This window comes from Crocodylus siamensis, chromosome 7 (genome assembly GCF_052110815.1).
Source record: "Crocodylus siamensis isolate JL-2025a chromosome 7, ASM5211081v1, whole genome shotgun sequence".
NCBI lineage: Eukaryota > Metazoa > Chordata > Crocodylia > Crocodylidae > Crocodylus > Crocodylus siamensis.
Window position 1 is genome coordinate 9,472,905 of NC_143401.1, and position 27,619 is coordinate 9,500,523.

Genomic DNA, 27,619 nt, shown 5'->3' on the forward strand with positions numbered 1-27,619 from the left:
ATTTTAATTTTCCCAACTTGGGAGTTTTAAAATTTTTTTTTATGTTACGTTAAAATATAGTGGGGGGTTTTTGGTTCAGTTTTATGCGTGGGATAACATACCCAGAACATACCTCTGTCATTGAGCTATTGCGAAAGTGACCTTTTGTAATGCAACAAGTTTACAGTATAAATTTCAGTTATTGCTTGTTATCATACTTGGAAGAAAAAATCGTGACTAATATCTGTTCTGGATCTGCCTAATTTTTTTTAGGAGTATGATGAATTAGCTGAAACGCAGGGCAAGCTGGAAGAGAAACTCCAAGAACTTGAGGCTAATCCACCAAGGTAAAAAAACAAAAACTCAGCTGGTGGGGGGATGGGTAATTTTGGTTTTACTAGATTGAGAAGATTCAGGAAAGATGGTAACTTTCATTTAGGTTGCACCTTTTTGGCAAAAATACTATTTAGTGGTCTTGTATTATACTTTGTTAGCTGGATGCAGTTGCATGATGGTTGAGTGTCCTCAGTTTCAGAAAATCAGCCAATTTTACCGGTGACTTATAAAACATTAGAAGCTTTTCTCTAGAGGGGGGGCCAATTGATATGGCTACCTCAGCTGTAACTAGTGGCCTGACTTAAACCTTGGAATAAAAATCCTTGAAATACCCATTAACGAAAATTTCCAAATATTGGTACATGTGGATATTTTTTGGCATCACGCTGTACAGATTCCTCAGTTTTTCTCCTAAAACGCTACAAATTATAAAAGTGCCTCTTGAATTGTGTATAAAAGCTGGATGTAGTATCCAGCAACAGTCACAAGTCCAAGGTGCATATGTAATATAACTGCATTCATCCTACTTGATATCTTCTTCATGTATCCCTTTTGATTATCCACTGTGAGCCTGCATCTCTATCTCCTTTTCCTTCCAGTATCACTATTTCCTAGGATAATCCCCCACATGGTAAACATGGCCTTTATTCTTTGTAGATTATATATTACTACTACTTTGGGCCATATTAAGCAAACAGTATGCGATATGGGTCTAATTTACCCACTGGTTTGGATTGCTCTTGCATCAGTTACCCATTCTTTTCATTCTTTTCTACTTCTCTAGTCTTTTGTCATTTGCAAACTTTTATCAGTAGTTTTAATTAAGTTTTCTTTGGGTTGTTTAAATAGTATAGGACCAAGAGCCAATCCCTGCCGAGCCCATCTAGTGCATCTGCTCAATGATGATTTCGTTTATGGTCACATTTTGAAGCGCTGAACAGACAGAGAAATGAAAGAACTTAGGCTCCGGTCCTTAAAGTTGCTGTTCATGTACATAAGTCTTCAGCAATGGCAAGCACCTAAAAACCTTTGAGCATCTGGATCTTACCTTCTATGGTCCTGAATTAAAACTGTTTCATATCTCATATGTATTTTGTATATGAAGACTTTTTATATCACTGCAGATAAGTAAAATGAACTAAAATAACTTACTTTTCTCCTATAGAAGCTGAAAAATATTGAGTGCAGTCTGAATGGAATTGCAACTCTTCTTTAAATAGCAGACCTCTCTTGTTGTTCTTTATAGGACTAAGGTCCTAAGTATGTGTTTGGAGAAGCATATATGTTTGCACACAGAGATACAGACTGTATTGGTAGATTGGCTAGGCTGCAGTACTGCAGAAGGACCTGGGGGTCACAGTGGACCATAAGCTGAATGTGAATGAATGGTGTGCACCTGAGAACTGTTCTAAAAGCTTTTATTTTTAAGATTTTAGGCAAAACCTTTCAATTGTGAACAAATTTTTATTGCCGTTAATCTCATAACTTACGTTGTTCTGGATCTGCTCTGTAAAGAGGAGAGAAGGAATAATCAGGATGCGAAGGGAGTTAGAAGGAGGCAGACCCGCCCCTTAATGGTGCAACAGAAAGGAATAAAACACAAATCAGGACCAGGAACACTAAAACGTTGCAAGCTTTAATTGTGTGGAAATGATATGCTGTTGTTATAGGACATGATCCAGGTTATTAGGCTTCTGAAAATGTGCATGTTTTCCCTCAATAGGTTTGAATTTTAGTTTAGATTTAAATATGAACATTATCTGTACTTCCAGTTCTTAGTTTAGTATCCCTGTGTTAGTAATTTCAGATAAATATGATTTATAGTCTCTATCTTTTCCTCCATTTCCAAGTATTTTGCCTGGGAATACAAAGAAGTTTATAGCTTTAGTTTGAAAACATATTGTAGACAAATAGTTCCAAAAATGTTTGGATCAATGCACCCTGTTCTCTCTTTGAAAAATATATTATCGACAACTACGCACCTTTATCAGATGTACAATTTAAAACATTAGAAAGATGCACAGGATCTTGAACCATTTTTAGTGTGTACAAAAGTTAGTTTGGCTGTTGTTCCTAGACTGGAATTAAAGTAATGTGTGTAACTATTTATCACAGAGGGAATGTCTGCTGTGGCTGCAGTTTTAACTGAAGATTTATTATATTTTTTTTGTCTACTCTTACATTGGTTAAATAGCTTGATATTCATCCTTGTTTCACCATACTTATTTCCAGAAGTGCTGCTTTCAGGTAGAAAGTCAGGATCGTTGGAAATAGGATCCACCTGCATCCTTTGAGAGAAAAATGTTTGCAGAATTTCAGTCACTACAAAGTAAAACTTTCTCTTACTTTTTGTTTTCTAGTGATGTGTATCTATCCTCAAGGGACAGGCAGATACTTGACTGGCATTTTGCTAATCTAGAATTTGCTAATGCAACACCTCTGTCTACACTCTCACTGAAGCACTGGGACCAGGTAGCCAATTCATAAGTTCTGTTTCTGTGTGATATGAGTCATTTCTAAGTTTTAAATATGATGCACCTCAGCTTTATCCCTTCACCTCTTTTCCAGCATGTTTTTTGAGAATTACAGAGGTCTGTACATTTTTATTGATGGTGTTTCATACAGCTCAATTAATATACACGTGGGCTTTACGTAGTTAATATTTTTTTATTCGCTGTAGGGAAATAGTCCATACTGATTTTTACCTGTTCATATAATTAATTAGGTACATCACTTTTACCTGAAAAAGTTCTGGTATTTATTCCAAACGGGTTACTGTGCCCATTAATTTATCCCTTCTTGGATTGATATGACTTGGTTATAATTACTTTTTATATTTTCATTTCAGGATGATGACTTTGAATTCACAGGCAGTCATTTGACTGTGAGGAATGGATATTCTTGTGTGCCTGTAGCCTTAGCAGAAGGGTTGGACATTAAGTTAAACACAGCAGTTCGACAGGTTCGCTACACAGCTTCAGGTAAACGAAACCTAACCTCAGAAATTGCTCCGCAGAGTAACATTATCATCTGACAGTTGCTAGGTAACAGGTTTCATGTGCTTTTTGCACTGAGTACAGTCACCCAGAAAAGCAATGCCTGGTAAGATCATCTGATGATCTCACCATCATACATCCTAACCTTGAAGCCAGGTTAAAGAAGGGTTAGCACAAATGCTTATTTGTGCTCCAGAGGCTTCAAGGATATTATTCCTGTATCTCTGGATCTGGGGTGCCTTTGGGGCTGATGGAACAAGTAATGGAGGAAAGGAGCCCAAAGTTTGCACTGGTGCAGAATCAGTGCTACTTCTTTGTCAAGATGGACAGTGTCTAATCCGTCTTTATCAGTATTCTGTTCCTTGAGGGAGGGCGAATCCTGTAGTTTCAAAGTCTTTGATATGGCAGTTGTATTAAATGATCTGTGAAAACCCATCTGTGTGTAGCTTTTGGATCATCTTCCAAATGGATACATTCTCTTGATGAAACTCCTTGGCCTGCTCTAGTTCTTTGGGGATGCTCTTAGGAGATTTGCTTTTCGTGTGGATTGTTTGCCCTTTTGATCAGTGTGGCCCTTCTGGTAACTACAGTCACCTGCATTTTACTGCTTGAAGGTGTTAGTTGATTGCAAAAAACTGGTACCTGTCAACTCTTCTACTAGAAATAAGATCTCTTCATCTAACCCATTTCTACCTTGTGAGCCTTAAGCCATCATCAGTGTTCTCGGCTGGTATTAATGATTGTGTGTCAAATACCAGTTGGAAAGGACATGATGATGCAGCGCAGTTTACCAAGCGTAAAGTTGGCCCATTATGTTCTACGTGTTAGACCCAATGGGACAAGAAGAGAGTCAGTCTAATGTGTCATTAAAAAACTGTTTAGTTTAGTTTGGGATTGTAGACGCTAAAATGACTTGCTTATCTTGTTATGTCATGGTGTTGCTATACCCTAAAATTGGGGTTGTTTGGATTCTTTAACGGAACAGTTTTTAAAATTAAAGTTTAATTGACTTTCTTGGATTTAAAATGCATGGTTTTGAGCCATCTCTATAATGCATTTTGCCTTGAATTACTGATTTTGCTACAACCTTAATGCTCTCTTTCCAAAGCTTGTGTTTGGAAATAGAATGGCACCACAGTGTATCTGGGAGAAAAAGCATGACAGGATCATTCAGTGTTTGTATAGCATCCAGCACAAAGGAATCTTGACCCAAGGCTGAAGCTGATGAGTGCTGCAATAATACAAAAAATGACTAATTAAGGAGAAAAAAATAGAAGAATCTTGTGATTTCCTTCAGAGCTCAGTATAAGTTACCATGAAAACATTTTCATAGGAAGAGATGGCAACCAGAAAGCAAGCTAATTGGAGAGAATTAAAGGAAACCAGGATAGCTGTATTCTGGAAGCTTCTTGTCTGAATATTTTGGCAAGCTAATGCTGTTCTCCTGCATTTTGCATTGTCCAATCAACACAAAAAGTTAGTGAAATATCTTCCTGTGTCATGGTGCTACACAAGCTATTCCCTGCCTTCAGTTTCCTTTGGCTTCCTGTCACCTTTTCTAGTAAGATGAAACAAGTTTGCCTGGACTGGCAAACTCTGGGGCAAAGAATTTCATGAAGAGTATTTGCATAGTGTCAGTAGGCACGGTCCTGGAGGGTATTACCAGCATTCTAATTTTGGTCAATGAGGTTATGTTGTGAATTCAAGTACTTAAAAGTTAAAATAATGGTGGAGTTGATGTTGTCTATGCAGCCTGTTCTGGTTCCCGTTAAGGGTCTGCATTATGTTTTTCTTCATTGCAAGATCATACACTGTTTCTCTCACAGGACTAGTAAGTGAATGAACCTCTATTTTTCCCCCTCCTTTTCCAGGATGTGAAGTGATAGCCGTGAACACCCGCTCTACTAGTCAGACTTTTATTTATAAATGTGATGCTGTCCTGTGCACTCTTCCCTTGGGAGTGCTGAAACAACAGCCACCTGCTGTACAGTTTGTGCCTCCTCTTCCTGAGTGGAAAACGTCTGCAGTGCAGAGGATGGGATTTGGCAACCTGAACAAGGTGACTTGGCACAGAAGGAGGAAACGCAAGAGTACAATAAACAGGTTCTGAAAAGTGTTGCATTAGGGAGAAACAGTCTACTTCCATTTCCTTTTCTTCCTAGGTCCTTACTCAGAGAAATATGCAGAGAGCTATTTGAACAAAGAACTGAAATAAGGAGCTCTCCATACCCCATCCCAGCTAGTGTGTGGTAGTGGTGGACTGTTCTACAATTGCCATGTTTTAGCAGTGGATGAACTAACCTGTCTATGTAGTGAATTTTCAGACTGCCTTGGGGTGCTTCCATATGACACGCAGTGTATACAAAGTGTTTTGTAAAAGCTGAGTTTTAAATTCCCTGCTGAAATTTGTGTAGAGGATACTTGCATTCTGTTATGAGTCTTCCTAATGCTTGAGCCTTCACCTTATTTCTAGGTGGTGTTGTGTTTTGACCGTGTCTTCTGGGATCCAAGTGTCAATTTGTTCGGACATGTAGGCAGCACTACTGCCAGCAGAGGAGAACTTTTCCTTTTCTGGAATCTCTACAAAGGTAACTATGTTGGCTGTTAAGTTTTATCATGTTCACTTCTACACAGGAGCAGAACTTGAAAGTATCACTTTATAAATGCTACTTTCTTATCTGTCAATTACAGAAGATTGCTATTTCCATGTTATAAATGAGCAGTCTCCAGTAGAAAGGAGCAGTGACTTGCCAACAGTCACAAGTCAGGAACAGAGCTGGATATAGAATACAGGTCAACCGAATCCTTCCTTCCTTTTAAATCTAGACACCAGAACAGGACATATTTTGCATAGCTTTAGTGAAACTGATAGAGGTTGAATCACTGCTGTAATCCTTCCCAATATTTCCATTTATACATAAAGGATCACGTTAGCTCTTTTTGTCATAGCATTGCTCTAGAAGCTTAGCTGTTGAATTGCTTTTTCTCTATGGCCATTAGTTTTGGAGTCGCTTCTTTTTAGGACACAGTTCTACATTTTGTATTTTACTGTACTAATAAAATTGAGCTCCAGTACACTGATGATGCTGTAATGTACTGTCACTTGGAAGCAGACCTTCACGCAATTGTCAGCATTTTTACCAAGGCCTGCAAGAAAATGGGACTTGTGCTTAGCGTTCAGAAAACTAAGGTCCTCCACCAACAAGCTCTTAATGAGCAATCCCCAGCTCCTGTAATTCAGATTCACAGTGAGATTCTTGAGAGTGTTCCATATTTCCTGTACCTCAGAAGCCATTTCTCGTGGAAGCCGTCTCTCGTCATTGTAATGATGCCAAAATAAATCCAGCGTCACCTCAAATGTGCAAGTGCAGCCTTCAGACACCTGAGGAAATAGGTGTTGAAAGATCACGACATCTGATCTGAAACCAAGATCATGGTTTATCAAGCAGTTGTGATCCCCACTTTACTGTATGGAGCTGAGACATGGATAACATACAGGAGACACTTCAAGTTGTTGAAGTGCCATCAACGCTGCCTGTGAACAACCCTTCAAATCAAGTGGGAAGACAGATGCACCAACATTAGCATCCTCTCGCAAACGGACACCACGAGCATCGAGGCAATGATCATCCCAAATGAACTTTTCAGCACTGACCACATCATCTGGATGTCTGGCTTCAGAAGTCTGGAGTAAGTTTTATTCTCCAAGCTCAGTCAAGGCCTATGCTCTGGAGGAGGGGCAGAGAAAGCACTTCAAGGATGTCCTTACCGCCTGCTTGAAAAGATGTAACATTGATAAAATCATGGGAGACTATCACCCAGGACTGCCTTGAATGGAGGAAGAATCTGCTGCAAGGATCTCAGTGCTTTGAAACCTTATGATGACAACAGGAAACAGAAAAGCGGGAGCGGCAGAAACAGCATGTTGCAGACCGAAATGAGAATCCAGAGCCACCACCTGGCACAGAAACACGTGCTTGAGTTGCAGCAGACTCTGCCGGCCCTGAATTGGTCTTGTCAGCCATGTTTGGATCTACAGATAAGGCAGTCACGGAAGACTACTGTCCTCCACTGTGAAGAAGACTTAATAAAAGACTCTTGGACCTAGCTTACCAAGTAATTACAGAATGCTTTGTCTATCTGTCATCCTCAAATTTTATCAAGTATTTTCCAGCCTAATGCTATTCCTTGTGAAATCCTAATAGAAACATCCTTATTTGATCAGTCCTACTGAACAGATAATACATGATGATTTTAGTAATCCAATCCTGCAAACTGCCCCAACTGAGAAGTGTCCGTAAAGTGTCCATTTTTATTCAAACTTTTTTCTTTTTTCAAGTGAAGTATTTGCCTTATGATGATATACATTACTGAATTAACGCTCTACTACCCCTTCCCAATACTACTGTATTATTACCAATATGTTGCGTATTGATGCCTTGTTCTTTTCTCCTTAGCTCCAATTCTTTTAGCATTAGTGGCTGGAGAAGCAGCTGGAATCATGGAAAACATCAGTGATGACGTCATTGTTGGACGCTGTCTGGCAATTCTGAAAGGCATATTTGGCAGTAGTGCTGTCCCACAGGTAGTATGCCTATCCATATCCTTCTTTGCTTTTTTAAAACATCAGTCTGTATTAAGCGGTAACATTATCTGTCTGAGTGTGGTGCTTACACCATGGTTGTCATGATGCTTTGCCTCCAAGGAATCCAAGAGTGCCAGCTCTTGTTGTATCAAATTAATTTAGGGAATGCACCTATCAAAGCAATGGTAGTCCTGCGAAATGACAGGGAGACTAGGGCTCATGCCTATCTATAGTGGAGTGTACTTATGAACAACATATTTCAAAAAACTGCATTTCCTTCCATTTAATTTCTTTTTATTTGTGAGTATTTCTTAATGTAGAGAAAATAAACAACTCTTAGGGGGTCTCATGCTTTTCCCCCCCCCCTTCGTAATCTGCTGTTCATAAATTTGGTATCATAAATTATTTCAGTGTCATCTGTAATGGAACTTTTTCTTGTTTCAGCCCAAAGAGACTGTGGTGTCCCGCTGGCGTGCTGACCCATGGGCCCGAGGGTCCTATTCCTATGTAGCAGCTGGATCTTCTGGAAATGATTATGATTTGATGGCTCAGCCAATTACTCCTGGTCCAGCCATTCCAGGTGCTCCCCAGGTGAGGCTGTAAAAATTCTATTAGGATTGACTTGCATGAGATTATAAGAGACTATGCTTTTTAAAAGGTATTTGGGCAATGGGAGTATTAAATCATTATCTCCAGATAATGCCTAGAACTGGTTGGAAAATGGAATTTGTCCCACAGGAAATCCCAGCACCTAAAAACATCTTTTTGTTCCAAATTGCAACAAACATTGAAAATTTCAGACTTTATTCTTGAAAGAGACTTTGACTCAGAAATGCCAAGATATTTCATTTTGATAATGTAAAAATAGGTTTAGCATTTTACTGTGTTTTTTTATATAGTAAATATAAGTCTAAATGGAATATCTTAGTGAAATGATTGGAATTGATTTGTTTCAATAATTTCTTCTGTTGCAGACTTCAGCAAAACTGCATAAACCTCCATTTTGACTGGGAAATACTGTCAAAATATTTTGCTGTTTGATTCTGTTAACACTATTACAGTATAAAACAGGGGATTTGTGTTTCCAAATCTTCCATTTAAACAGAAGTCTCTGACTGATCCTGTAAAGCACTGATTCTCAACCAAGGTGCTATGAATTCCTTTTAAGGGTACTGCTCAATATTAGCACTGTTAAATGTGCCGACAACATACATTTCAAGTGGGAAGTCAGTGTCAAAAACATTCTTACCTGTTTTGTTGTTTCTGAGTTCTTTGCAACAGAAGATTAGTTCTGTTATTTGTTTCTGTGGTCATATCTGTACAGTGAGGAAGCATATGCAGTACTGTTGTTTGAAAATATTCTCCTATGGACCTAACCTGAATGGGGGGGAAAATGCTATTTATGACAGGGGTCAGCAACATTTTTGGGCAAACTGCCAAAAACACCCGCAACCTCAACTTGTGAGATGTTGGCGGGTCAGGGGTGCATGTTGGGGGAGCTGCAAAGGGGCTTATCCTTGTTGTGGCAGCACAGCCCCAGCACCTTCCCTGCCGTCCGTGTCGAGGTGCATGTGCCAAACAAAATGCCTTTGCGTGCCATACTCTGGCACCTGGGCTGGGGGTTGCCTACCCCTGGTTTATGATATTATAGAAATGTTCGAACAGCTTTTCAAAATGGCATTCTCTGTTCCCTCTCCTGCCCAATTTTTGGCTCTAAAAGTTTTCAGTAATAATCTTTCTCTTTGAACTCGTGCCCAGCTATCTCGAACTAGCAAGAAAGTTTTCCCATACTGAGAGACACATTTTGAGAGTGTTTGTGGGTTTGAAGATGCATGAGGATTTCTCTTTGGGGAAATGGTGTTTGTTGCAGGAAAGCTTAAAACTTCTGATAGGTAGAGATAATAAATTGTGCCTTAAACAGCCTCTAGCTATATAGAGATGTTTATTTTAAGCTGGTTCTGCAGGGGGGAAAAAAGTATTTCTGGAAAAACCTGTACAAATTTTAACACAATGTGTTTTCTTTTTCCTTCCTAGCCAATTCCTCGCCTGTTCTTTGCAGGAGAACATACCATTCGTAACTACCCTGCAACTGTCCATGGCGCTCTTCTGAGTGGACTGAGAGAAGCAGGTCGCATTGCAGACCAGTTTCTTGGGGCAATGTATACTTTGCCTCGGCAAGCTACACCTGGGGTGCCCACGCAACAGGCTGCTAGCATGTAAGGAAGATTGCAAGCTGCCAGGATACGAGAGCAATGAGATCATAGGTGCGTTTGTGGTGGTGTTGTTTCTGGGACCAAGATATCTTTGTAGTCTGTAGCAGTAGACACTGAAAGGACTGAGCCAGAAGCCACTTTAAGGGCGTCACCTTTCCCCTTCCCTCCTCATGGCCCACTTGGAAGAGACACCTATTCTCTTCACTTATTCACAGATCCCATTCTCCCTCTTTGCCCCAGTGCTTATGTCTACAGAGCCTCTTACTGCCAAGCCAGTCAGGAATTCCTGTGACTGCAAATCCATTTGGAAATTAGGTCCTGGGTCTGTATAGGTATTTCTTTTAGCACAAGAGGAACTTACCCAAGTGTTTGCAAGTCAAGAATTGCAGAAAAGGTTTAGACTCTCAAGCAGCCAGTTACTCTCTGTAACAACCAGTGTAGAATTTGTCTTTATGTGGATTTTTTTGTGTATTTTGTTTTGGAAAAAAAAATATTTTTGATCAAGTTTCATTTCTTTTTCTTTTTCATTTGAGAATGAAATTAGTGCATCTGTTTCTTCACCAGTAACAGCAGCGCTTCAAATAACACTGATCACAACACCCTTCCCAAATAGCTCTTCAGCCACTGCATAATCATTGGACAGTCTGTAGGAAGGAGATTGGGATTCATACAAAAGTCTCTGTGGCTATATGGACCTTTCTTGATAGTCCACAGAGCACCATTTTGAGAATCACATTTTAACAGAAATACCAAACTAGTTCATGATATATAGAAACAATATGATGCTCCTGGATATATGTTGAGTATTTGATAATGGATTCAACTTAACTGAAGTGCAAGTCGTTTGAATAGGAGCAGTAGCAGACTTGACCACTGTCCAGGGAAGTAGAAATTAAGATAATATAATTACAAGAAGTGTCTAATGAAGAGGGCTTGTTATAAGGATTGTCCTTTTTACTCCAATTACTACCCTGGAAAAAATGTGAACAGAGTATGTGTGAATCTCAGGTAGGTCTGAGAAATGATGAATGGAGCTAAAGCAGTAATAATCATAGTGGGAACAGTATTCAGTGAGAATGTGTTTGAAAAATTTCAGCACTCGCTGTCTCTGTCCTGGAGAAATCTAGACCCTGGTAACTCACTCTTAAAGAATACCTTCCCAGCAGCCTCCCTACCCTGATGGGTATCTGGGGTAACTAATCTCAAATCACTTTGTATAAGTGCATCTTAAATACTGGAAGCTCATTGCAAGACCATGCACACACAAGTACTGGCCTGATGTGCACATTTGTGACAAGGGAATTGCAACCTTCTGTAGCTTCACCTTTGAAATGGTCCCAAGGAGAAATCATTGTAGCACTCTGACCTTGAGGTGGCAGTGTTACGGCTAATTATGCATCAGTACAAACTTTCGTGTATCTTGCTGGACATGGATAGAAAAGCACTCCGTTGGCCACGACAACTGCCAGGGCACCCAGGAGCAGCCCTGGATCTAACACCCAAAAATTACATTTGTGTTATACATATAGTATGCCCACTGCTTGTGTAAGTTCTGCCCCCCTTGCTGGCAGCCAGTGACCAGGTCTCTGTCTTGTTTTTGTCCCACAGCTTATTCAGTTCCAGTGTAATGGATAGCTTTTAGCAGTTAAAATTTAGCCTATTGTGTACAATCCTCCCAATGTCAACCATGCAGAGTAGTTGTGCTATGATGGAAACAGTTTTCTTTGCTTCTGTGTTGCCTTGGGTTGGACTGGGTAGGGTTAGCCCTTTGCTGTCTGTGCTCCAGCAAACTCCCTTCTCGCTCGGTGTGTCACAGGTCATCTGCAGACCTTGTTGACCTCTGAAGACAAAGGTGGTAGACAGTATTTAGGGAAGATAAAACAGTTGGGTAGTAAAAATCAAAACATAATCCTGCCAAGCTCTTAATGGAATCACCCATCAGAACATCCACTCAGCAACTTGCTGGTAGAGATTGGCTTCTGAAAATCAGCCCGTCTTCATAAGTTGCTTCTGCCATCAAGACGGATGCAGCTGGATCCCAACCAGAGGGGAAAATGGTCAGGTTATGACAGAGAAGTAATAGCCATCCCTCGTTTGAATCTGAGCCCCTGGTTTGACTAGCAGATCCAGAGTGTGTGCATCCCCATGAGTCAGAGCCTGCCACCATCTCGGCAGTGCCAGGGTAGTTGTGGCAGAAAAAAATATTAATGGGGTGATGTAAAAAAGTTGTGATCTCTGTAGATGGTGAAGTAGTGCGACACTCCATCTGGGCTCCAGTGCTACTGCAATAAAGAACGTGATCTTTTTAGGAGTTTCTGCTCAATGGGGCATCCTATATACTAAAATCTGTCTTCTCCTCCCAGGACATGTGTGAGGATGGGGCATTTGTGTTTAATTGTGGTTTAGAGAACTGCGTATATATGAGGGAATAGTGACTAATCTCTGTTGCCATTTGTTTCATACTAAACTATATCTCAGTTGGAATCAGGTGCACTCACAATAGTGCTACAACGCTATCCAGCATCTCACAGATGCAATCAAGGGCTACCTCATTTAAGTAAAAAATGGTTGGTATTCATTTTTCCTTTCTGCTACAGTGAGTTTTAATCTCATGTTTGCTGGCTCCGGTTCTATGCTACTTCCACAGTAGTTGAATGGTGATGGCATTGAATAAAATTTTCTTACATGGTGAGTTTGCCAGAAACTTTCTTGTAAAGCACCAGTGTGACATTAATAAGATCCAAAGTGGTGTTTTTAGTGGACAGGAAAGAAACAGAAAGGTAAAGAAATCAGTCAGACTGCAGATTGCTTTGTGAATTACAGACAGAATTCTTTAAGGTCAAAGTACTTGCTTCCAAATGCCATCTACTTTCACTTTCTCCCCTTAATGCGAAATTCCCCTGCAGTCTTGTTGACACGGTCTTATTTTCATCACTGCCAGAGTTGGGGCCATATTAAGGAAAGGTGAGAGAGCACTGTGCAAATATAATCATAGAGCAGCCCTGTGCAAAAGGTTTCTGAGAACCATGGAAACCAAGACAAATCTATTCTGGCAGAGAGGTGGGGCTTTGAAATGGGGATGTTTTATCTGTGCTCACCTGGTCGGAAGTAGTAGGTTAGCTCGGGCTAATTCTGCAGCGGACACATTCTCTTGAAGGAAAGCTTCAAATGAACACTGTTCTCTGATGACCGTTTCATTTGATCTCTGTGTAGGTTTGCGAGGTAACAGATTAGCCATGCAAGATGCCACCCTCCCTGTTAGCAGACTTGGTGAGGAGGGTGTTGCTGTGAACAGAATGAGCTGAGGTGCAAAGAATCGGAGGGGAATACTTCAAAAAGCTTGCCTGCCAGGGCTAGGAGGCTGGGTAATGAGAAGAACTCGAAAGTCTCATTAAGGAGGAAGGTAGGGATGCAACTGCAGTTTGAGGCTGCCTTAACAGGAGCATTGTATGCAAGGCAGGCGGTGATAGTACTGCTATCCTCAGTACTACTGTACTCGGCAGTGGTTAGACTTCAGTTAGTATCATGTGCTGTTCTGGGCCCTGCAATTTAAGATGGGTGTGGAGAAACTGGAGAGGATCCAGAAGTGAGTGACAAAGCTGATAAAGAGGCTGAAATGCAAGCTGAGAGGAATGGTTGAGAGAGAGAGGTGCATTTAGCTTGGTGAAAAGGCGATTAAGTGGGTATATAACAGGCTTTTCAAACATTTGAACAGCTGCTGTAAAGAAGAGGAAAGAACAACTCTTCTTCCTTGTCACAGAGGACAGAACACAAAGCAGTGGGTTTAAACTGCATTCAAGCAGATTTTGATTATATAGCAGAAAAACCTTTTTACTGTCCAAGCACTAGGACAGTGGAGCAGGCTACCCGGGGGAGTTGTTGAATGTCCTTTGGAGGCCTTCAAGAAAAGGCTGGATAGACATTTAGGATGGTACAAGAATAGCACATTTTGCATTCGTGCGGGGGCTTGAGCTAGGTGACCCTGGAGGTCCTTTGCAAAACTATGATTTCGATTCATAGGATTTGAAATCTGAAATAGGCTCTTTAGGAAGGATTGCTCATGTGGGAGTTTGTTAACACTGAAAAGACTAGTTATTTAAGGGCACAGGCAAACTATCAAATTTGAGAGAGCTAACAGGAGAAAAGGTTACCACAGAACACCTTGTGTCTGGTAATTGTGCACTTCCAATTTCTCTCTGGTGAGTGAAAGGTAAACCAGAGCAATATAGGGCTGATTTTTCACTACCTGCGTAACTGTAGGTACACAAGTTGCTGGATATCCGCTCACCTATTGTAGGTCCTTGCCCTTAAAACACTTTTCAGTTTGATTGCTTGTTTATACCCTTACATTATTGGTAACGTAGAACATAGGCCCTTGGAAATATGTAGATCACTGTACAAATGGAGTCTATGTGTTGGAGGTCTCTTGCAAATAGCCAGCTCCGAGTGGGGAACAGGATAAATTGCATTTTGAGCGCTGTTGTAATACTTCTTTCATTCTGGGGACTTGAGTTGAGGGTCATATCCTGGGGTCGCGTGCAACCAGTAACAATATCATTAGTTTACAAAATGTATAATTTTCCATATGGAAAGTTACTACAAGACAAGGTAACTCGGATCTTTTTATAAAGGAAAAAGATGTATTCATGATTCTGACGACGTCGGTTGCTTAAAAGCATTAATTCTGGACAAACACAAGGTAGAACACCAGGTTAGTATTTTATTATTTGCAGACTGATTTCCCAAAGATGAGATGTTTACAAGAGGTAATATTTAGGACGAAAACCTTAAAGAGATAATAATTAAAATTGCTTGCTCTTGAAGAAGAGTTCATTTGATAGATGAAGCCGCAAAACCTACCCGTTAGCAGCATTTTTCTTCTTTTTTTTTTTTTTAAGTTGATATGTTATGAATGGGGTGAGTGGGGGTGGGGAACAGTGGTTAGCAGTCTGTGTTTGAAGCTACGAAGTGGATTGCTAGCAGAGGGAAATCAGTACCCAGTAAGACAGAGGAAACAGAGTTCACCTCTTAGGCACAGATATAATCCAAACAATGGGATAGGTCTGTTACAGAATGAAAGTACTAAAAAGTGCTGGTGATGCAAAACCTGTAGTAGTTTATAGTTTTGTTTTGTATTTGAAGGGAAGCGAGATGACTTTTTTGGGCCATCCTTATGTGATACCCTCCAGTTGTTAGTAGCAGGAAAGGATGTTCTGTGTTTCAAATCCATAGGCCTCTAGCATTTGGCTGGCAAAAGCTGAAAGGTGTCGAGGGTCTTTAGATACTGATAGGATGGGGGTAGGGGGGTTGTGCATGCCAGTGGCTTCTAAATGTTGGGCGTAGGCAATTAAAGGATTATTTAGGGTACCTCATTTGGCTTTGTGACTCTGACCCCACAATCTAGGCCCTACCTACAGAATGGGAGACCCTACCCTGGAGGCATTGACTCAGAAGGGTTTAGGGATTATACTAGACATGCATTTCAACATCAGTATGATGCCCTGACAAAAAGAGTTCACAGTTTTGGGTGTGTAAAATCAGCAGTGGTGAGGACAGGAAGGGGAGATGATTTTACCTCTGTAAATAGCATTGTTGAGATTGATACTGGAATTTTGTATCTATTTCTTTTGACTTGAGTGTTCAAGGAGGTAGCCTGGCCCTGGTCTGTCGGAGTTCTTCAGAAGTGGATGGGCCTATTAAGTGCTTGGGAATGTCTGGGTCATCGAGCGCACTCTTCAAAGGCACATGTATGAGCAACGGGCTTTACTCTTGGCCTCCTGCCTAGTCAGCCTCCTGGGGCTGTCTGTATTACTGCATCTCTCAGTACATCTTGGCTGGACTAGGCAGTCCTATGCATAAATGTCTTTCCTGGGAGACCCACCCCCCCAACCCATTTTCAAATGTCCATGCATGCTAAGGGTTGTGGTGAGGCAGTTAAGTGTGCATTACCTGAAGTTGTCTCCATATATTCAACTTTATTATTGATCTAGGCATAGGAGTAGGGCTTGAGACTTGCCTTCATCATATATTCAGCCAGACAGTAGTACAGTCATTGGCTAATGAGTACAAACAGTGCCTAATTCAGTGCTCTGAGCACCTTGGATGAGGCCATATTAACTTCCAGTATAATTAAACTAAACACCTGTTGAGTCCAGAGACTAGGGCAAGAGATCTGCTACATCCTCAAATAACACACACCCCACAGACATGTACAAAGGGATAGTTTTATTGGTTACATACTGCAGAGCTGACAGCGTTCAAGTCAGGAGATACATGCAGACAGACAGTTTACTTTTGCCATGCAGATTAGGAGCACTGTAACGATGGGAGAGCACCATTTGTATCCAGTGTATGGGCAGCTTGGGGAGGAAAGAGTAGGTTTCCCCTACTAAACATGCTTAGATAGGGAGCTCTTTGTTTGGGTCAGGGACTGTTCTGGTAGCTCTCGTGGTTTATCTAGAGCAGAGTTTGGTTTAGGGGCACAGGAAATCCTAGAACCTCAGAATTATCTTGAATTGGACTTGCAGTAAAAGGAAGGTGTGTAAGTAAATGAAGCTAAGAGACTTGTTTATTATCTGCCTGTACGCGGTGGCTGGACACAGCTCCTCCAGCCCAATCAAGTATCTGCAAATACAAAAAATATACTTTTGTTTCTTAAAAATACATTCCACTCAATCTGGAGTGCTTAAGTGCTGAATGGCAGGAAAGCAGAGGGGCCTTCCTAATGCAGACAGCTGCACTACATGCTGGAGAACCAAGGAAGGCTTAGATGATCCCTTTGGTCCTTGATGCAGGGACCCTGCAGACCCCTGTAAAGCAGCATCTTCACACTTTACCTTCTCTAGGGTAATACAGCGGAGGCTGAAACTGGAGTAGTAAGTGGTCTTTTCTCTGTTGGTGCACGTGGGGGCTGAATGTGGGGTTTACTATAGTAAAGGTGGCACCAGTGTGTAGTTTTCTTCATTTGGATATACCGGGGGGGGGGGGGGGGTGTCAATTATGCATACAAACTTGTGGAAATCACTGTAGAAACTTATCCCATGCTCTGTGTTTCCCTCTTCTCTAATGAGACGTTCTGCAGCACCAGAGACCACCTCTCTTGGTTGTCAAATGCACTGCAAACTGAGAGTTTTTGGTGCTGAGATACTGTGGCAGGGACTGATGTGGACATTGTGAATATGGACCATTTGTCCAAGCTGTTGAAGGAGGACCACATCCTGCTCACTGTTTCCCAGGGTTACTCCAGTTTCACTTTCAAAGATGAGGGAAGCTGAAGAGGGCAGCTTCTGAATCCTGTAGTCCAACTGTCCTGCTTTAGGTACCAGACCTGGGCATTCATGGCAGGACAAACGTTCCCCAGGTAAGTACTAGTTTTGCAAAAAGGTTGGAAGGCATTGTCTATGTACAAAGGACCCAGTCTGTCTTCAAGTGTTTTTCTTGGGAGAAGAGACAAAGCAGTTACATGCTCCCACAATCAGCACATACATTTACAGCTTTGGAGTTATCTGAATGTCTCATGCACAGATTCTCAGCATTATCAAATCTATGGAAACCCCGTCATATTTATATCCTAGAATTACAAACGTAATTTCCCCTATGATGACAATATTTACAAATATACTCTATTTTACAGCTGTTCTAAAAAGTGTGCAATTTGAGTAAAATACAGTATATTTCCTGAAATCCTTAATATTAGTTTAATAATACAATCAGCTCCTATTGCACTCAGGGTCAGGGGTCATGGCCCCTTTAGGATTTTTAGGAGGGTTTATCTGGGATGTAATCTCACATGTGTTAATAAGATAACCCACAGCCTACCATTGAAGATGGATATCAACATTCATTATTTACAACCAGTGAATGGTAATGATAGTGTTGCTGTATAATAGGAATCCAGAGCATGTGCTGTAACATAGCCAGAATAACCGAAGGCAAGGTCATTCCTGCTCATCTCTTCCAGTGCCAAGACAGCCGCAAAGCCAGTGTGGGCTTCTGCAGGTTTCTTTTGTGGGAAGCCCCTGCCCTGTTTGGGGAGGACATCAGTACTCTTGGTCCTCCCAGGTGTATAGCTGAAAGGCTGCTGATGCTGGCTATGAACAGGTTCCAGTAACGACTGTGCCACTATTTCGAGTAACAAAGAGGCTCACTGCATTTGCTCTGGGGGCTTGCACTGTTTTACTGCCTAACGTCAGATATGTTTGCGGTGTGCCGGGAGGCTGTCGGGCCTGGGCGATGATGATAAGCTTGTGTGAGGCTACAGGGCAGACCTGTACACAAGCAGAGCCTGGTGACTACAAAGTCCAAGCTTCCCCAGTAAGGAATGAAACGAATTCTCTTGGGAAGAGCTGTGCTACTGGCATACTAGGCTCAGACTGCTGGAAAGGAAGAAAGGAGTGAAAAGAGCCAGGGAGCCTGTGCCTGGGTATTTGGCCCTAAACAGGAAGACGTGGAATGACAGTTCAGGGGCTCTGCTCAGTGCCACAAGTACAGACCCAGCCCATCCCAATGACCTGCTAGTAGGTGAAAGCCACTCAGTAGCTAGGGGACCGATTCCACTCCTTTCCTGTGGGAATGGCAGCATAGCAGAAGGCTGGATCTTCAAAGGGATGCGAGTATTTCTGTGTTCAGGGACCATCCCCTAGGTGTCTTAGCAGCCAACTATTGGATGCCTGAACCCAAAGTTAAACTCCAGGCTCCCCATAAAATATGCAAGAGGTAGGTGCCTAAGGAAGCGATCCTTAGAAATACACTGTGGGGTCTGCAGGTATCTAACTTTGTCTTCAGCCGGAAGCACCAGGCACCACATTTCTGTGGCCAAACAAGTGCCAGCCCTGCTCAGGCTCCTCAGCCAGGAGCCCCTCCTGAAATCACGAGTCAGCTGCTTAGGAAGCGCATGTTCATTTCTTGATGTAACACTAAAAAATACAGATACCCAGCTAGTCTTCACTGGGCATACACGGACAGCCAGGTTCATATTCCTCCTTGCCTGATTTGATTAAACCCGAGTTTGCCATGTCACAGGGAAGTACCCGAAGGCCCAGCCCATGTAGCATCCTGAGCTGAGGAACCCATACTTGTATATTCATGGAGTGAGCTACAGGCTCATCCAGGACATGGGAGATGAGGGTTCAACTCGCTACTGTCATACATCTTTACTTCCTTTTCTGGCTGTGTTTTGGGCAAGTGCTATACTGTCCTTCCAGCTTTCGGTACCCTGCAGTTTGTCATGCTTGGAGCATTTGGATGGCATTGGGTCCCACTGGCAAGATAGAGCGGGAATAATCACAGAACTGGAAGGCACCTGTAAGATCATCAAGTCCGGTCCCCTGCCGTGGGCAGGAAGTTACTGGGCTCAGATGAGCTCAACAAGGTACCTGTCCAGCCCCACCTTGAACACCTCCGAGGAGGGTGACCGCACCACCTCTGCTGGGAGTGTCCCCCAGATTCTGGTGACCCTTACAGAGAAAAAGTCCTTTCTTACATCTAGCCTGCATTTACTCTCTTTTAGCTTATGCCCATTGGTCCTCATCCTCCCTTGAAATGCCTTCCTGAAGAGCTGCTCCCCTAGATCCTGGTGTTCACCTCTGACATACTTGTAGGCCGCTATCAAGTCACCTAACATTGAAATATACTGTCTTCGGCTTCTGCTAATGCTCTACACAGCCTTTGTTGTGCAGCATCAACACATAGAAAGCATTGCCTAGGCCACCAAAAATATAGACGCTTTTGGGGGTTAGGCACCAGCCAGATGGGGAGAACATCAATGGCATGTACAAAGATGGAATCGGACATTGAAAGGTGCCCAACAGGCTTTGATGATCTGGCCCTGAGCATTTAGAGTAGGAACACCCAGCAGCTGTTGCATCAAACAGGGAAGGTCCTGCCTGCAGAGAGAGATGGGTCAGGAGCTCCAACGTGGCTCATAGCCTAGTAAGGTTACTCAGCTGCTGCAGATGGCACCACTGCTGATGTTAAAATAATTCCTTACAGTCAAGCCACAACTATGTAGCTGGGAGTCAAGAGCCCAGAACCTACCACGTGGGACCTGCCAAGTAAGAGCTGTGTCAGGCTATGAGAGCCCATCCACATTAGCTCTGTGGAAGTGGGGTGAGATACAAGGGGATGCAATCTTACTGGTAAGCAGTAGGCAAACTGCAGGAGGTGAAGGAGGTAGTCGAACAGCTGCTGGTCCCTATGGCAGCCAGGCCTGTGTCTGAGCACTAAACTGCCCCATGTGCCAAGCTTTACTATTCATTTCATCCAGGAGGAGCGCACACAAACTGCAGAGGATTCCTCAGCCTGGCGAAGGGTTTTTCAATCCAAAAGCTTGCTAAAAATTTTTTTCCAACTATTTAAGTTGGTTTAATAAATGATACCAGTTTCACCCAAATAACCTTGTCTGCCTATGTCCTTAGACCAACACGGCTAGAACCTGCACCCCTGTCACAGGAAAGCCTTAAGTTACTTAGCCAGAAGTTTGTAGCAGCTCACCCCCCCCCCGCCCAGCCCTGGCCATGATGACTTGAGGCTCAGACCCCTTTTGAAAGCAGGCCCTGCCATCCTTATTGGGCCAGGCTGAACAGGGGCAAGAAGACAAGCGTGCCTTCTCCACTACGGTGCTAAGGAGAAACTCATCAGGAACGTTCCTGTGCTGGGTGAGCGGCGACAGTCCCGGACATGTCAGGCTGTGGGCTCAGAGGAAAACTAAACCATATCTGGCTGCCACCAGGCCAAGCTACTCCATGTCTCCTAGGACAGTGCATGGCAATTAGGTGGATCCAAAAGGGATGGGTTTTGTCCTATTCTTACTTCCCTGCTGTGTCTTGATACCCTGAGGCTGCAGGACCCTCAAGTGACCTTCTACAGGGGCAGCAGCTATGCCTGACAGGCAAAAAGTGTTGGGACAGGAATGGGGGGTACGTGGATGGGGAGGAGGAGTAGCTCTCCTGTTCCCATAGGCCAACCTATGATTCCCTATCTATCACTTTCCCCAAAACGAGCAGAACCAGCCTGCACTGCTGCAGGTAACAGGGCTTTGCAGGAGAAGTTTGCTCCTTGTTGCGCTGGCAGCTTTGCACAGGCCCCACCATTAGCACAGTCCTGGAGGAAGTCTGTCTTGACCGGGCTTTGATGGACTTTGTGCTCCTACCCCCGACCAGTGCAGTGGATTCCCTTCTTCTTCCCTGGCCCGCTGAAGACATAGACCACAGAGAGCCATGGGAGAGGGGTTGTAAGGGGGGGTGCAGGTTTGCCCCAGAGCAGCCTGAGCATTATGGATCCAAGTTAAGCACAGGATTCAGCTCCGCTGTGCATTTCACTCACCTTTTTGAAGGGAAAAAAAAAAAAAAAAAAACCTTTATGGGAGGGGTGGTGAGCAGAGTTGTGTAGCCCCCTGAGGGTAGGATGTTAAATGCAGTGTTCAGGAGCTGAAGCTGGGAGGCAGAACTGGTGACTCTTGGGGGTGGGAGAACACAGACCTCTGGCCAAAAGGCACCCAGGTCCAACCCAGCATAACATTGCATTGGTATGAGTATTGCTGTCTTGTTTGGCTCAAACAAATGGTCCCATATTGTAAAACCAGGCCAATGAAATGTGGATCTTGAGTTATGCAGTGACTGTCGCAGCAGGTGCAGGAGGGATCAGGAAGAAGCTACTTTTAAGCAATATTCTTCTTGCTCCTGCCCAGCACAGCAGTTTACAACGTTTGAGTGATGTGATCTGGGGAAAAGTGTTTCCTTCTAAATATCAATTAAGAGGACTGGGAGTTCACATGCTTTTCTGGTGCAAGGTCTGACTGTAGCCCAGTCTCATGTCTTGGCTTCACTGTACTCTGTCCTTGGAGAGGTGGAGCAACAGCAAAGGCAGATCACAAATAATGCAAACGCCAACTCTTGCACACCTGGAGGAAGCCGAGATTTGTAGAAATCCAGATGTGTTGCGCTGCTGTGAAGAGCAGCTACACTGTGGTTGCTGGGGTGGTTCTGGCATCTTTTTCTAAATAAAAGTGGTTAAGGAGGGTTTGCTTGAGTTCCTGCAAGTACCACAGCTTGGTGTAGAAGCAATGGTTATTCACCCAAAAGGGTTTCCCTATGGAGACAGGGCTGTAGTCCCACAGAGACAATTCCAGTCTTGGGCACAGAGACAAAGTGGGATTCCCCTGAGTGAAGTCTCTGTAGCATCCTCCCTGGCAGCAGAGGAAATTTCGCTGGTAAAACTTCTGTCCCGCACAAATCACATTAGAAAACAGGTTCCAGGCTCACTGTGAGGAGTCTACAGGCCAGGAATGACATCCATGCAGCTGGTAACATCCTGTTTCTCGTCCCACGAAATGGAGTGGTTGTTTGGTGGAAAGAAATGAAGTTCATCTCCTAGAGGTCATCCGGCAGGAGCGAGAAATACCCTACAAGAGAGAACCCCAGTGTCACCGACTGGGCAGGTCAGAGGGCTACCTCCTCCCACCCCAAGCAAAAGCATGCACAAACATCACAGCCAAAACCACTGCATTTTCTCAGTCCTTTCCATTCCCCTCTCAGGGAAATGAAAATGTCTCAGCCTATGCACTAGCCAGAGGAGCTGGGGGGGTGCAGGCAAGTCAGATTTGACAGTTGGAAAACTGCTGTGGCCTACTGAAACAAGCCATTTCTGTGTGTGCCCAAGGAATGCGTCGGCACCAACACGGGGATGCGGCAGAGCCCACAGCAGTACGTGGGCAGCCGGCCTGCATGCCAACCGAGCGTTTCCATTACCACTTGCCTGACAGTGAGGGCACGTGTTGGCCTGCAGAGCTGCAGGGGCCGGTTGTGAGGCATGGGATGAAAAGGACCCAGTGTCCCCTTTGGGCCCTACGCTGAGCTTGTGGCACTGGCAGGTACAAAACATTTTTGCTTAAAGACTGGTCGAATCAGATGGAAACAGTGACCGTGCCATTTGAGACGTGTGTTTCGGAGTAAAATCAAAAGCGTGTTTAATTTGCCAACAACGTGCGCTGATTGAGCATGCTCGTGACGGACATTTTACGCTCCGCGTGTCTAAGTGCTCATGCAGCTGCGTGCTGCAGGGACAAAAGCCGAGCGTCAGACAGTTCACCACTTTACCCGTGTCTAGCCAGCGAACTCAAGCTTGGTCAGGAGGTGCTCGGTCAGACCTGGGGAAATCCCATGGCAGCTTGCTGAGCAGGGAGCAACGTGCCATAAGAAAACCCTCAGCAGCTGCAGCTCCCGACACCAACAAAAACTGTTTGGCAGAATTCAAAGATAAATGCACCCCCAACCAAAGAGAAACGAGTGCCAGCAGCCCCAGCCTGCCAGACTAAACCGTTTGGACGGTTCAGTGCGACTGAAAACACAGGCCTCAAAAGGGCCTGTGCAGCCTCTACATTCGCAGGTAATCATCCGGGTTTTCCATTCGTCACAGAAAAATGTGGTAAAACCTGGATTTTCTCATTTTAAGCAGCGAAGCCCAGATTTTCTCCTTTAAAGGAGAAAAATGCAGGGAATGGTGGGTTTCCCCTTGCAGGCTGGCAGAGCTGCAGCCTGCCAGGGGCTGGGGGGAGTGGGAGGAGGGTGGCCAGGCAGGGGGTGCCATGTGCGTGTGCACATGTACACACGCACATGGACGCCAGGCAGCCTGCAGAGCAGCTCCTGCAGATAAGTCTGGCAGCGGGGGAAGGGGGTCCTAGCTTAGCTGTGGCAACATCCTAATGCCACAGAGGCACGTGGGGGGAAGAAAAGCCCCCAGAAACCAGTAACATTGATGAGGTGAAAAAAAAAATTCTTCCTTGCCCCAGTGGCAGCCAGCCTGAGGTGTGTGCGTGCATACACGTGCACACATGCACACACACACCATCTTCACCTTCCATCCCTTGCATAAACTTAGCCAGTCCAATCTTAAACTAACGCAGGGTTTTCACCCCTTGCATGACTTTGCTTGAAAGACCATTCAGACGTCACTCCTCTGGCTAGCGCTCTTCTTCTAACCCAACCCTGCTCCCGCCCCTGCCGCAACAGCTCATCAAAACTACCTAAGTGGCCCTCCAGCCCAAATCACAGCCTGCCTCTGACATACACTATTATAAATGGAGTCTCACAAATGCCTTGGTGCAATGATACTGGGATCGTCTCACCTATACTGAATATACTTTACTTAATGCATCCTAATATGGCATTAAACTTTTTCACAGCTGTATCATACTGGCAAGCTAATGGTCATCCTTTGATCAACCAGTCACCAAGGTCACTCTCTTCCTCGGATGTCACCAGGCCATGTATGCCTAACTTATTTATAAAATCCTTGTTATTGGTTACTTAAGTGCATGACTGCACACTTTATACTATTAAACTTCATTCAATATCCTATGCTTAATATCACAAGGATTAGCTAAATCTTTTTGTATAATAATCCTCTTCTCCAAACACTAGTTTAGCGTCATCTGCAGATTTCATGAGGACACATCTAACCCCAGTACCAACGTCATCATTAATAAATGTTAATCCTTAAGCCAATCTGTGAGGAACAGCACTGGGACCTGTTCTCCAAAGGAATGGACGGTAAGATAAATAAAAAACTGGCTGAATCATCAGGCTCAACGGGTAGTAATCAATGACTTGATGTCTAGTTGGCAGCTGGTATCAAGTGGAGTCCCCAGGGGTTGGTCCCCTGGGGCTGGTTTTGTTCAATCTCTTCATTAACGATATGGAAGATGGGATGGAGTGAACCCTCAGCAAGTTTGTGGACGACACCAAGATGGGAGGAACAGTAAATATGGCTGAAGGGTAGGGCTAGGATTCAGAGTGACCTAGACAAATTGGAGGAGTGGAAGGGACCTCAGGAGGCCCCTGCTCAAGGCAGGACTATCCCCAGATATATCATCCCAGCCAAGGCTTTGTCTAGCAGGGTCTTAAAAAGCTCCAAGGATGGAGCTTCCACCACTTCTCTGGGTAACCTGCTCCAGTGTTTTACTACCCGCTCAATGAGAAAGTTCGTCCTAATATCCAACCTAAACTTCCCTTGCGGTAGCTTGAGCTCATTGCTCCTTGTTCTGTCATCTGCCACCACTGAGAACAGTCCAGCGCCATCTTCTTCGGAACCACAATTCAAACAGCTGAAGGATGCAATTAAATCCCCTCTCTGTCGTTTCTTTCACGAACTAAAGCGTGGCTCCCTCAGCCTCTCCTAACTCATGTTCCCCAGCCTCCTAACCATAGTTGCTGCCCTCCACTGGACTCTCTCCAATCTGTCCACATCATTTCTAAAGCCAAACAACAATGAACGCACACTGAAAATATATCAAAGACAAGAACACCCAACTATGTGTGGGGGCACACCTCTCGGAGGACAATCACTCCCTCTCCAATCTCTCGTTCTAATCCTCAAAGGGAATTTACAAAACACTTTTCATAGACAAGCCTACAGACTTCACTTCATAAACCCACAGAATACTAAAAATCAGGGACTCAATATAGACACTGGTTTTATGACACATGACAACCTGCCTAACATCTGATTCACCAGGTACTTACCTGCCTGACCTGACCTCTTACACTCTCCTTCCCCCTCCACCTTTTTATCTCTTCCCTCTCCTACTTTTCTGCCCTTTGTCTCCCTGATTTCCTACTATCACCGGCTTCTTTGAGAGCCTCTTTCTTAACCTGTATTATCTCTGTGATGTTTCCCTCTGGCCTTCCCCTGCCCCCAGCTTTCTTCGCCTCCCTTCCTTTATTCTCCTTTCTGCTTATTCATAGTTTCACTACATCCTCTCACACTTTAAGCTTCTCTCATGCCTGTTTTCCTGATCTCTATTTTCTTTTCACTGACATCCTCTTTTCCACCTTGTATTCTATCACTGTAGTATCTCCCTTTAGCCTTGTTTTCCCCTGTTCCCTTCCCCCTCCCCTCACTTCTTTACCTCTCTGCTTTACCTTTTGTCTTTCCAAATCCTACCTATTTAACATTCTCACTGAGATCCTGCCACACGTTTAGCTTCTCTCATTCCTTGGAGTCTCAGACCAGCAGAGACTCCCTATGCCTGAAGCAGGGTGACTGCACCCGAAAGCTTGCTAAGAAATTTTCCAACTACTCGGTTTAATAAAAAATATCACAGCTACTCAGTAGTAGAAGGTGAAATTCTACCATTTAAAATCAGAAATAAAATGCATGTTTTACAAAGGTGAGGATAACTGATCACTGAAACAACTTACCAATGGTTGTGATGGATTCTTCATTTCATATTAAGACTTTTTTTTTTTTTAACTATGCCATAGGTCAAACAAGAATTGATCCAAGGCCTGTGTTACACAGACCATCAGACTGGCTGGCCTTCTGATCTATTTATTGAATTTTCTTCAGAGCAGCCTTTGGCTTCACCTACCTGTTCCTCTGTCTTACTGCCTGTCTGTGCTTGAAGATCCGCATCCTGTTGCAGATCTGTCTTGGAAGCTGGCCGTCTCCCTGGAGCATCAGCTTGAGACAGCTGCTCAGATGACCCATATTGTTTTCCTCTGGAACTGCGTATAAGATCTTTATTCTCCTCCTGTGCAACAAGAGTAAAAGCGGTGAGGAATCATGTGCAGTCATTCCAGTGACAAAGGCATTCACTTGGGAAGAGTGGAGATCTGGGTCCTGCTTTCTGCTCCAAGGGCTGTCTCGATAATATTATACATTCATTAGATAAAATACAGAGATCTCAGCTGTGTTCCAGCTACTGAACTAGGGAATCACATTTACTCCCCTGGGTATTGAACCCAGGTTTCCTGCACACGAGGTGAGTGGCCTACCCATTGAATATTGTGTTGTATCCATAGCCATTGTTTTATACACGTTCATTCCCATGGGGGTGTAGGCCAAATGGGCGTACATGCCCAGCGCATACCCAGTGGATCAGGATCATCATTGGACTTGGCAGAAGAATGCTGAGTTTGTGAATCACAACTGAACTTACATGCAAGCTAGGGCCATACTGCTCAGCCCTGACAACGTGGCAGCAGGTCTGGACACGCAAAGAAGCAGAACTTGATGTGCTTGGGAACCCACGGGCCTAAGGAATTCAGGACTTTTGGACTCAGGCCGTGTCTACACGAGATGCTTACTGCGCAGTGGCATCGCATGGCACGAACTGTGATGGGACGCTATTGTGCAGTAGTAATGAGCACTGTGCAGTCAGCGTCACCAGGAAGCCATGCAGGAATGCTACTGAGAAGTAACATCGATTACTGCGCCATCATTTAGTACTTGAGTATGCAAGTAACAACTGCGCAGTCAGTGTCTCACGTAGATGTGGCCGTAGACACCTAAATCCTGCCTTGTCCCACTTCTGGCACCTAAGTGCTTTTGTGAATCTGGACCCTGGTATTTCATTTTCTGAGGTGACCAACACCTTAAGCTCCAGTTAGCCGTAAATGAAAGCTTAGCAGAGTTTAACACATGAAAATATGGTCCTCAGCTACTTAAACCAGGAAGGCAGGATATTTAAAAAAAATACACCTGTGTAATGCAGCAGATTATATGCTGCTGCT

At 43.7% G+C, this 27,619-nt stretch overlaps 2 protein-coding genes across 5 annotated transcripts in view; one reads left to right on the forward strand and one right to left on the reverse strand.

Annotated features, from left to right (window-relative positions):
• Positions 1–10,614, forward strand: part of KDM1A (lysine demethylase 1A) — a 53,145-nt gene extending 42,531 nt beyond the window's left edge. For both annotated transcript variants that reach the window (XM_090058383.1, XM_090058384.1), the window contains 8 exons: positions 253–326; positions 2,676–2,787; positions 3,164–3,296; positions 5,183–5,370; positions 5,785–5,899; positions 7,769–7,896; positions 8,341–8,487; positions 9,931–10,614. In XM_090058383.1, coding sequence (XP_089914509.1) covers positions 253–326; positions 2,676–2,787; positions 3,164–3,296; positions 5,183–5,370; positions 5,785–5,899; positions 7,769–7,896; positions 8,341–8,487; positions 9,931–10,116 — 1,083 coding nt within the window. In that variant the 3' untranslated portion in view covers positions 10,117–10,614. The remainder of the gene's footprint in view (positions 1–252; positions 327–2,675; positions 2,788–3,163; positions 3,297–5,182; positions 5,371–5,784; positions 5,900–7,768; positions 7,897–8,340; positions 8,488–9,930) is intronic.
• A 5,705-nt stretch (positions 10,615–16,319) lies between these two features.
• LUZP1 (leucine zipper protein 1) overlaps positions 16,320–27,619 on the reverse strand; it is a 79,132-nt gene continuing 67,832 nt past the window's right edge. For 2 of the 3 annotated variants that reach the window (XM_090058381.1, XM_090058380.1), the window contains exon 3: positions 22,516–26,637. In XM_090058381.1, the coding sequence (XP_089914507.1) occupies positions 26,410–26,637 (228 nt within the window). In that variant the 3' untranslated portion in view covers positions 22,516–26,409. The other variant, XM_090058382.1, reaches the window with a different exon arrangement.